At 39.3% G+C, this 12,095-nt stretch overlaps 1 protein-coding gene across 38 annotated transcripts in view; it reads right to left on the bottom strand.

Moving 5' to 3' along the window:
- The window catches only part of SYNJ1 (synaptojanin 1), a 105,248-nt gene that overhangs the window by 67,434 nt on the left and 25,719 nt on the right, over positions 1–12,095 (bottom strand). For 35 of the 38 annotated variants that reach the window (XM_089330305.1, XM_089330306.1, XM_089330287.1 and 32 more), the window contains 4 exon segments: positions 6,381–6,467; positions 4,364–4,631; positions 1,089–1,314; positions 455–538 (listed from right to left, as the gene is read on the bottom strand). The exons of the other annotated variants lie outside the window; for them this stretch is intronic. In XM_089330305.1, coding sequence (XP_089186431.1) covers positions 455–538; positions 1,089–1,314; positions 4,364–4,631; positions 6,381–6,467 — 665 coding nt within the window. 38 annotated transcript variants of the gene reach the window in all.

Genomic DNA, 12,095 nt, shown 5'->3' with positions numbered 1-12,095 from the left:
AGAAGAGGAAACTGGGACACAGATAGGCTCAGTCATCTCCCAAAGACAACAGAGCAGGTGGTGGCAGAGTTGGGAGCCCAGCTGAGAGGCCAGTTCGAGAAGCTTTGCTTTAACTACAATCTTTTTCTACCTCAAGAGACTAAACTGTTGCACACTAAGATAATGACATAATCAGTATGGAAAAACTTTGAAAAATCAATGTAATATAATGCACCTCAAAAACTGAAAAACTAAACATAGCAATTGGATTTCCATGGATATTTATTCTGAAAGGACATTAAGGGGGAATAAAAAGAGAATTCTAGGAACATGGTATTCAAATCCCCATCTGCAAATATAACTAGTAATACTAGGTAGAATAATAGAACCATGAATGAATTAATGAACTATTCTAAAGGTTTAAAGAACAGGGAAAATTTTCAAGAGGAAAAGAAAAAAACTGTCAAACACATACTTGCAACCCTGGTTGCTCCCAGAACAATGGAACAGATCCCCGGATTTGTATGAACGAAGAAACAGAGTCATCTAAGTACACAACCTACAAAGAAAAATAGTACGTAAAGTGTCTCTTACTTCTGTATCAGATAAACAAATTTCATTTTAAATCTCAGTGTTTTATATGTATCTTATGTTTCACTCAATTTTGTTCTTTAGTTTTTAAAAATATTTTTCAAAATCTAAAAGACTTGCATTGGGCTCAGGACCTGGCCTAAAATTATAATTATACAGTTTTATAGTCACAAATATCATAACTTCTAATTTTCAGATAGTACACATGTCTATCATTAAGAGTTGGGTTTGATTCAATTTCACACATACATACAACCTTTCTTAAGTTCTCTAGATCTGAGGATTTCTAAGTTCCCTTGCAAATACACAGCACTGACTACTCCATGCTAACTACAGAGTATCTTGTTACCTATTTGAAGAGCAACACCAAAGTAGGCTTGTTTTAGGGAAGCTTTCCTTAAGGTCAGTAACTTTTTATAGGTGTAAAAACCGTTCTGATAAAATAAAAATCTGCTCTTCTAGTATTTTCTGTGCATCCCCTAGAATACATGAATTAAGCAATATAAATCATTATATACCTGTTCTGTTTCTACAAAATTGGCGACGTGACCATCATCATTTGTACCGCGGACATTAAACCTGGTCCCAGCTCGTTCACAGCTTAGTCTTGAAATGAGGCAAGCCTTTGCCTGCTTATGAGCAGCATAAATTGTTCTGATTTCTACTCCCCCACACATGAGGCGTAACAACCAGTCATCACAGTTCACACCATAGTGCTTGAGATGTAAATGCAAAGACTGATTCCTAAAAAAAAAAAAGACTTTTCTGCATTAGGTTACTGAGTACTAAATAACAAAGCACAGACTGCAAATGCTGCTCTCAGAACAATAATTTCCTGTTATCAAATTAAAATGCACCAAGAATAAATGAATTCATTTAAATTACCTATGCCACAGATCAGAAGATTAGGCTATAAAATGAGATCCTTGGGGGTCAGTGTTGTGGTACAATGGGTTAAGCTGCAGCCTGGGAAACCAGCACCCCATCTGAGTGCCACTTTGAGTCCCACTGCTCTGTCTCTGATCCAGCTCCCTGCTAATGCACCTGGGAAAGCAGCAGCAGATCGCTGGAGTGCTGAGGCCCCTGCTACCCGTGCTGGAGACCCATATGGTGTTCCAGGCTTCTGGCTTTGGCCTGGCCCAGCCCCAACTACTGTGGCCATCTGAGGAGTGCACCAGCAGATGGGAGCTCGCTCACGTGTGCAACTCTGCCTTTCAAATAAATATACTATTAAAAAAATAAGAACTTTGGACAGAGTGTGATCTATGATCCACAGGAAAGAATCATTTTTTAATTAGTATCTGTGTGTCTCATTTCTGTCATATTTTTATAAATAATTCTAGCTTGTTATAAAAAGTTGAATACACACATCCAATCCCACTTTATAAAACTATTTTTAAGACTTTACTTTTATAAGTCTCTATTTTAATTAATCTGACTGAAGTTGCCAAATGTGGCTATTGCATTAGACAATGCACGTATAGTTTTCCATCCCTCCAAATCTGTTTAGCATTCTATGTAATAGATGGTTTCCAAACATTTCAGAGGAAAAAAGTTTCATTTAAACACACACACAGATACCTAGTGACTGTAAAATAGATATACTCAAAGTCTCCACAACTGAAGCAGAGACAGGACTAGGCCTCTGCCAGACTTAACAAAAATACACTGTGAATCAAAAAATCTCTTATTAATTATGAAGTGAATTTCTACATTATTGAAATTGGTTCCGAGTTTAGAACTCTTTTCTCATTTTAAGTGGAAACCTAAATCTGAACTGGTGAGACTGCTACTAAGGTGACATTACACCTGATGATCATTACTTTATTTTAAAAATACAATGACTAAGCTTCCATCCTTTACTATCACCTACACTGATGTGAGTCAAAGCTCAAGCTGTGACCCAGTCTGTCCAAGTACCACTGCTGAAACCTGCTTCAAAGCAGAATTAAGAGGCTTAATTGTCCCCATTTAAATAGACCTCAGATGCTACACATTTTGTGCAGCAGTTTCTTCTGCTGTCAGTTTCACTTTTCTTTAACGCCAATGTGTTTCTCTTCTCATTCTTTACACACAACTCTTAACTGGCAGCAGCTTCAAATCTCTAATGGAATAAAACTACACAGGCACTATGATAGGCATCTGACATGGCACTCTGACTACAAAATTACTGCAGCTGGAATATATTTCTACTGAGCTGCAAGGGGATTCATAATGAATTCTAAAAGACTGCATTTTTCTTTGCAAAGTGAAATACAATACTTAGCAAAATTGGAAAAATTTGCAAAATGACTAAAATTCATCTTTGGCATTTTAATCATCCCTCTGTTCAAACCTGTCTCCTCTGGGCCCTCATCTCTACCCTTAACTGGGTGAAAAGACGAATTATTCTTACTGGTTAAGTTCAGTGAATGTATCTGCACCTGCTCAGACTTCTAATACGGCAGGAAAGCCTTTATCTCTCAACCTAAGGAATTGTGGGTGTGGATGAGGAGGGAAAAAATCTGTAAGGACAGCTGCCCTGAGCACACCTGTGGCACGTTTACCTTTTTCAAGGGGCTTCACTGGCTTCCACCAGAAAATGCATAAATGTGACAAGGTTTTCATTCTTGGAAGCCTATTTCTGAGTTTGATGAAAGCACATCCCATCCTCACTAGCTTTTTTGTGTCGCTAGGACTTTATGTCCACTCATCTGTGCTGTTAACCTCTCCACTACCACGACCGCCCCCCAATCTGTTCTTCCTCCGCCCCCATCGTCTCTTCCTCTGCTAAGTCTCTAATAAACCACACCCTAAAGCCTTTTTTCAATCTGCCTGTCCTTCTCCCCACTGCTCTGGTCAATACACTTCCTATGTGAGTGATCAAGATATTAGTCTAAAGATACTTTCCTATCCTACGCTGCTGTTGATTTTGAGTCCTCTGAGAGCCAGGAAAAATGGCACAAGCAAGACTGTGCTATCAAGGACCATACACACCAAAATGCGAGGGTGGGAACACTTCAAATCTGAACTACCCAAGGAAGCCAAGAGAAGACAGTCTGGGACTTTGGCCTCATAATGTATGTCAATATAATGAAATCTAATTGGTACATGGTATTAAGGAAAGTATAAACATTGATTCTGGTTGTAGACAACAGAACTACTATACAAGAAATTTGGTCTGCTACATTAAAGCAGTACTAATTATAGTCCTGTATGTTCTGCTCTTCATTCATGCCTACTTACAACAGCATATTATGTTACATATTTTATATATGTTATTATATATAACATACAATGCACAATCAATTAACTTCATAAGTTTTATTGGATATTGGACTATAGTACTGGACCTTATCCTAGATCATTTTTTCATAGTCCAATGCTCTTAAATCAAGATAACCTACTTACAACCTTAAAATTAAAAATAATAAAGGAATATTGACTTAGGAAAGTAATACTGCCAGAGAAAAGATCTCAAAACCAAGAATAGTAATTATGAGCAACACAATTTTATTATAACTGAGTTCATTCCAAAATTCAAGCCAGTATTTTCCATTGCTTTGTGAGACAAAAGGTCAGTCTAATCAGGGAGAGTAAAAGGGTTTCATGGGACACATCAACCTCAGCAAACTGGGAGTGGCCCCCGCCACGCTCGCTGGGGATTCTGGAGCAGCAAAGAGGAGGATGCTCAACCAGCAAGGCCCATCCCCTGTTGCCTTTGCAAATAGCAGCTGTTGAACCTATGATGCCCAAATTACCAAGCTACCGCATCGCATATGATTATAAAGGGAAAAAATAAAACAAGACTCACCAGAAAAACCTATTATCAGTTGTGTGCTCCTGCACACTACGATGTGCATTAAGACTCAGATCTAAACTGACTCCAGATGCAGACCACGCAAAATAAAAGTTTCCTGAATTCAAAACTTTTCGCACTTCTGAAATGCGATCCTCATCTGAAGAATCAATTCGAAGGGATATAAACTCAGTGGAAGTAACTCGGAAAACTTCAGATTCTTGAATTTTCCCAACAGACATACATCCAGTGACTAGGACCAGATAATGTAACATAGTATCACCTGCAAAAACCAAAGATTTTAGTGGATTAAAAATCCCAGTATTCTTTAGGCTACTTATTTGTTTCTTTGTGTTTCTACATCTTTTAAATCTGATACCATGATTATTTTAAACCTATCATGAACATGTTTAGATCCACAACTAGATTTCTTTTTAGCGGGAACAAAAAAGTTTCTTAAAGTTTAAATACATTTAATATAGAAAGCATTTCAACATTAACAGGATAATCTCATATTTAGGAAATTGTTCCCCCACTTAATATGAAGCTGCAAAAATTTATCAAATAAAACATATATGGGGGAGAGCATGGCAGGCGGCGTGGCACATGATGGTAAGCTGCCGCTTGCAATCCCTGCATCCTACATTGAGTTCGAGTCCCAGCACCTCTGCTTCTGATCCAGCTTCTTGCTAATACATCCATGGAAGTGGTGGATGATGGCTCAAGTGCTCGGGACCCTGATACCCATATGGGAGCCCCAGATGTGGTTCCAGGCTCCTGGATTCAGCCTGGCCCAGCTGTAGCTATTGCAGGCATTTGAGGAGTGAAGCAGCAGATGGAAGATCTCTGTCCATTTCTGTTTCTCTGCCCTTCAAGTAGATGAAAAAAAGTGTGTATGTGTATGTGTAGCCTTCACGATCTTCCCTTATGTTTGTTAGAAAGTTCAGTTAAGACAATGGATGTGAAAAATTTTTTAATAAAGTTGAAAAATGGTTTATTAGTGTTAGCTGCTCATGATACATGAGCAGAAAGTCCCTGAGAACAATTTATAAAGCAATTTCATTTGCAAAAACTCTCAGACATTTTTTCATCTAATTGTGACAAAAATTCTATGAAATCAGTATGAGGTTGGAATTGAGCAGTGGTGTATGCTAGCACAGGTTCTGACACAGGCAGAAGTCGCCCTGAATCCTGGCTCTACCAATTCTAGACCAACCTCAGTATGTCGGCATAACCAATCTGAGAAACCCTCTCTTATAAAGAGTCTATTATTTTAGTACCTTGGTAGACTGTGAGGATTACCTAAGACGTATTAGCAATAAATCACTTTGCATAGTGGTTTATACATGACAGATCCTTAACAAATGACAAATCTCCATGTTAACAGACCACTACCAAAGTATGTCGATGAACTGTTACTAGCACATAATGAGAAGAGGAACGACCACACCACTAAACTCACCCTTCCGTGTAGCTGATTCTTTCTCCCCCCCGTAGTTAGACTTTATCAAAGAAGGAAGCCATGTGTTGGATTTACCTGACAGAGCAAGCTCCTTACCTTATCACAGACCAATACAAAACAATTCATGGACCATCATCAGTCTTGGGGCCGCATGTGGAGTCACACCATTATAGATAAAGGTTAAAAGGCTCAAACAGACTTTCTCAATCCAATACAGATGTATTTTCTACTACAAACCAGAGAAATCAGTGTAGTTCCCAAGAAGACACCTTTTCCTAAATGCACTGAAGCAAAGAAAAAGGGCAATGTCCTGATTTTGTTGGACAAAATTTTGTTTGGACATTGCTTCTGGAACTTGAAATCACAGAAGTTTGAGTTTGCATGCTGCAAGTTTGTGTGTGTGTGTTTTCAGGCAATATGACAAATTAAGCTTAAAGTTTAGATGTTTAAATACTTCTAACTCAAATATGGAATCCTAAATTCTATGTAGGTAATCTCTCTCAAATCCTTGCATTACAAAAAAAGAAATATTTTTTAAAAGGGTTGAATTATACCGAATAGCAAACTCACCCAGATTTAATCGTAAAACACCTAGGAGTCCATATGCATCCAATACTTTTGAGTATGTACCCTTGATTGCCTCTTTTTCTGCAGATGCTGCAAATAAAGTTTTTGGTTAAGAAAAATGACATCAAACATTGGATTCTATTTACTCCAGAGTCTCAATAAAAAATTTTTGAATCTGATATTCTTAACATAAAAGTGCTATTTTTTCAAGATAGTAATTTAACCGTACTTCTCAGAGTTAGCAATTATTCCAGTACCATCTATTAATCAATCCATTCTCTCCTACTGATCTGAACTCAGTCTTATCATCTTTATAAAACTGATACTTTTAGTGCTTTAAACATAGAAAACTGGGGCTGGCGCTGTGGCTCACTTGGCTAATCCTTTGCCTGCGGTGCTGGCATCCCATATGGGCACCAGGTTCTAGTGCTGGCTGCTCCTCTTGCAGTCCAGCTCTCTGCTGTGGCCCGGGAAGGCAGTGGAGGACGGCCCAAGTGCTTGGGCCCTGCACCTGCATGGGAGACCAGGAGGAAGCACCTGGCTCCTGGCTTCGAACTGGTGCAGTGCCGGCCATAGTGACCATTTGGGTGATGAACCATTGGAAAGAATACCTTAAAATAAAATAAAATAAACATAGAAAACTAATCAAACTTTTAAATAATGAAAGCTAATGGTGCCATTAGTATAGGAATGAAGGAATAAGTCTAATCTTTGACTTAATTTATTTTTTCTGCTATAAAGTTAGTATTGTCACACTAATGAGAATAATCCACAAACTAATTTCCCTAGGAGAAGCTACTGTGGTTATTCTATTGACAGAAAAAGTAGCAACAAAAAACAAATCTTGAAACTTTATAGGAAAAACCTTCCTAGTGTTGTACTTAGAAAGCAGATTAAAAATTTGATCAAAAACCCAAGAAATGTAAGCCACAGCTAATATTTCACAGGATAATTACAAACAATTGCTATAGGCCACAAGTCAGAAAGGTCTGACCCTGTTTCTCATTTCTTCCCTTTCTCTTCCAGATTTCCTTCCTTCTCTACTGCCTTCCCTTTTCCATTCCCTACCTCACACCTGCTCACCTCCTGGTTCTCTGGTTCACTGCTTATTTACCTCTTAATCTTTTGTACCTGCCCAAATTTTCCTTACCTAATTTATCTACAATATAGAATTATAGCAGCACTTGCATGTGCCACATTAAAAAATCATGCAAGCAGATTCTTAGGACCTTTCCATTTCCTGTCTTTATTGCCTACAAGAGAGCTTTTCTTGGCCTATTGCTTTTCCTAATACATCTTGGCAGTTCGCAGTCTATAGAGATTTTTTTTCTTTGCCTAGAAGTTCTTTTCCAAGGTTCCACAGAACATCTCATTCCTCTGTTTCACCTCTTTATAGACCACCTTTTTTTTTTTTTTAAGATTTTATTTACAGAGAGTGGGAGAGACAGAGTGGGAGAGACACAGAGAAAGGTCTTCCATCCACTGGGTCACTCCCCAAATGATCACCAACAGCCAGAGCTGGGCGATCTGAAGCCAGGAGTCAGGAACTTCTGGGTCTCCCATGCAGGTGCAGAGGCCCAAGCACTTGCGCCTTCTTCCACTGCTTTCCCAGGCCATAGCAGAGAGCGATTAGAAGAGGAGCAGTGGAGACACAAATTGGCACCACAGGCAGAGGCTTAGCCCACCACACCACAGCGCCAGCCCCTAGACCACCTACTATTAATATTAAGCCTTCTTCCTGGTGACCTCACTTGGATCTTCTGATGAGTTTGTGCTGTTAGCTGGCAGCACAGGCTGACTAAACGACTCAATTACTCAATTAGCTGATAGCAGCCTTTGTTAAACCACCCACTATGAAACTAAGGAGTGGGGAAAAGTTCACCAGGCCATTAAGGTTATGGGGATTTGTATTTCATTCTGCATTGCCAGAGCGCCTAGTAGTAATACTGCATATATGTTTGTGGAACAGATTTTCCTAATATTCAATGACAAGCAATACAAATACAAAATATCATAGTATTAATTGTATTTTATAAAGTAAAACATGATTGTCTTCAAAACATGCACTAAGAGTACCACATGTATACAAAAGCAAACATGAGAAAGATCTGTTATAGCTCACATGACAGAGGGCAAGACATCCAGGAAAATATTATTCCAGACTTTCACAGGTTTCATGTTAAGATATAAACAATAATACCATCATTAATAGATAATATGGAAATTACTACATGGATCCTTTTCAGCAACAATTATCATTTGGGTTCAAATATCAGTAGATAGTAGGAGCTTAAAAGAAAATGTAATTTCAATATTAAGTCATCATCTTCCCTCAGAAAACATAAAAGGTCACTCTATAACTTATTTACCATGCAACAAAACATTCCCTCTTCAAATAACGCATAACATTAACTGTGCTCCAAATACATGAACAACATACCACATCTCTCAGGTTCAATGAAGGCTCATTGAATAGACTGTTTCCAGTTCAAATATGCAAACAAATGCCATGCTGATTAGTTATTTTGTATTATATTTGGAGACTCGGGAAACAAGATATTCCCTTGGACCTTAAACTAATGTACATACTCTTAGGCTAAAGCATGCTAAAGGAAAGGAAAAATAAATCAATGAGTAGATGAGATGTCATTTTCCTTATCAGTGTTTTGATTTCCTCCCAATGTTAAAAGAAATCTAAAAATAATGTTTCAGCTGAGGTATCTGTATATCATTTCTGTGATTATGAGGACAGTAACTAACACTACACTAGACATTTTCATGCATCTTTCAATTCTATTTCCATTGACATATGATGAAACAGGCTCAGAGAGGTTACTAATTTGTTAGTTACTAACTTGTCTAAACTTAAACAGCCAGAGTCACAGAATGAAGTCTGTAAGAGAAGGGACTTTGTCTAGTTCCTGTCCTATCCCAGCAGCAAATCCGTAATTGTTAAATTGATTTGATGAGTGAAATTTCAGAGCCATATGAACTCTTAACTCCAGGCACTTTCAATTTCATAAAGGAAAACATTCTTCCAAAATCTATTCTTTTATCCAAAGGACAATAGACATTTTCCAGTTCTTCCTTATATGCGTCAAAGGTTTGGAACAGAATAAACGGAGGTCCAGTGTAGGCTGTCAGAACCTGAGAAGAATAAGGATGGTCCTGCATGTGGAGCTGAAGCCAGGGAGGGAGGAGAGTGTAGCACCTGGGAGAAGGGAGGTGCTCAGGTCTGATTAGGGTGTGGAGGGTGGAGTCTACGGCAGGATGTTGGAGGAGCCCCGGCAAATGTCAGAGCTTGAGAGAGGTAAGCGGGGCAGGGTACACAGGAGGGAAGCACGGGCAGAGGGCTGGAGCTCCAGTGGGGTGAGGAGGGTACCCATGTGGCAGAGGAGGATGCATGGAACAGGAGAGTGGCTATATACACAAAATTATCAAGAGTAATGGCAGTCAGGTTTCTCACTGTCAGAGAAGGGAGTTACAGATACGGAGAAAGAAAACTAGGATGAGGACTATAGCACTGCTTGGAACTGGAACGACTGGTATGAACTCAGTTCTCTAGACAGAAAAAACACAGCTATGGGATATATACAGGTGCATATTGTACATAACATATACAAACACATTTATATATACTCCTTACTACTCTCCGTTGAGAGGAACTGGGATCAGCAACACTCCAGTTGCAACAAGCATACTGAATACCTAGATTTGGTTTCTAAACACCAATCTCCATTAAAAGAAACAAGGACTCCTTGACGAAGTGGCAGATGGCAGGGCAGAAACACAGACAAGATGAGTCTGAAACAATTCTTGTGCCACACAATAAGGACACAAAGAATAATGGAGACATATCACAAAAGCAAAGAAGCAACTCGAAGGGCCTGCCATTGGAAAAATCTGAGACAATTTGAAAAGCATCACAAAAACAGCAGGAGTAATGTATCAGAACCCAATGAATAAGCCCATGAATTCAGTCTGATGAGAAATGGTATGATTAGAGTTTCAAAGTACTTCACCTGGGGCTAACCTTGTGGTGTAGTGGAAAAAGCCAACACTGGCATCCCATACTGGCACCAGTTCATATCCCACCTCATCCACTTCCAAACCGGCTCCCCGCTAATGGCCTGGAAAAAGCAGCAGAAGATGACCCAGTGCTTGGACCCCTGCCATTCACATGGGAGACCAGGAAGAAACTCCTGGCTGCTGGGTTCAGACTGTTCTAGCCCTGACCATTGCAACTACCTGGAGAGTGAACCAGTGCACAGAGACCTCTTATTCTCTCCAACTCTTTCAAATAAATAAAATCTTAAAAAAATTAAAAAGTACCGCTTCAAAATACTTTATTAACAAGTGTGGCAACTGGTGTTTAAGTTAGCATTTAAGAGGCCAGTTACGAAGTCCACATTCCCTATTGGAGTACCTGAGTTCAATACCTAGCTCTGGCTCCTGACTCTAGCTTCCTGCTCATGGGCACCCTGGGAGCCAGTGGTAATGGTTCATGTGACTGAATTCCTGTCACCCACATGGGAAACCTGGATTGCATTTCTGGCTCCCAGATTCACTACGGCCAAGCCATTTGGAGAGTGAAATGGGATGGGAGAGAGCAGATGGGAGCTAGCTCTTTTTTTTCCCTCCCTTGCTTTCTCTTTCTCTCTTTCTCTCCATCTATCGGTACCACTCAAATACGTAAATAAATGTTTGAAGTCTGTCAAATATGCCTGGCAGACCATCACCTTAATCAAATAACCAAAGTGAACATTAACAGTGAGAGACAAGTCAAAAAATGTGGCACCACTTCTGTAATACTCCTGCTAAGGATGTATGACCTGAATCAAAGCGTAAGGAACCATCAGGCAAACCCCGAATGAGCATCAATTGTAAATAAGAAGTGGCCTTCATCCTCGACGTTTTTAAAATCATATTTGTTAAAGACAGGAATTTTTCCAGATTGAAGAAGGCAAAAGAGATCTGACAAGTAAACAAAATGCATAAATCTGAACTGGACTTTTTTCTTATTATAAAAGACATTGTTGGGACAATTGATGAAACCCAAATGGAGCCTGAGGATTGGACATTAGTAATGTATCAACGTTAATTTGATATGGCTGTGTCACAAACACAAGAACTTCCTTCTAGGAAACACATCATGGGATATCACATCAAATCAATAATGGGGTGTCAAGTCAGCAACTCTCAATTCAGAAAAGGTTTCTTGTACTGAATTTCAACTGTGTTGCATGTTTCAAACTGCTTCATAATTTAAAAAATGTAATGAGCAAAACTAAACTTTAAAAAGCACATATTCCTAAATTAAGAAGCTTTCATACCCTAATGGCTTTAATAAGATAAACTCTTATAATACTTAGTTGGCCTTGCCCCGCTTTTTCTTTTTACATGTTTGTTTATTTATTTGCATCTATTTGAAGGGCAGAGTGACACAGGGATAGCGAGAGTGCTGGTTCACTTCCCAAATGCCTGCAACAGCCAGAGCTGGGCCAGACTGGAGACCAGAGCCCAGACTCCATCTGTGTCTTCTATGTGGGCAGCAGGGACTCAAACACCTGAGCCATCATCGGCTGCCTCTCAAGCTGGAAAGGAGGCAGGCAGTGGCCAGAACTCAAATCAAAACTCCAATATGGGATGTAGGCGCAGCTTAACCTACTGTGCCACAGTACCTGTACCCTCCCTTACATTGTTTTTAAACATTTATTT

This window comes from Oryctolagus cuniculus, chromosome 4, assembly GCF_051225735.1.
Source record: "Oryctolagus cuniculus isolate XC-2025 breed Fujian yellow rabbit chromosome 4, ASM5122573v1, whole genome shotgun sequence".
Taxonomy (NCBI): domain Eukaryota; kingdom Metazoa; phylum Chordata; class Mammalia; order Lagomorpha; family Leporidae; genus Oryctolagus; species Oryctolagus cuniculus.
Note: the sequence above shows the minus strand (reverse complement) of the source record. Positions and strands in the feature narration are given on the sequence as shown.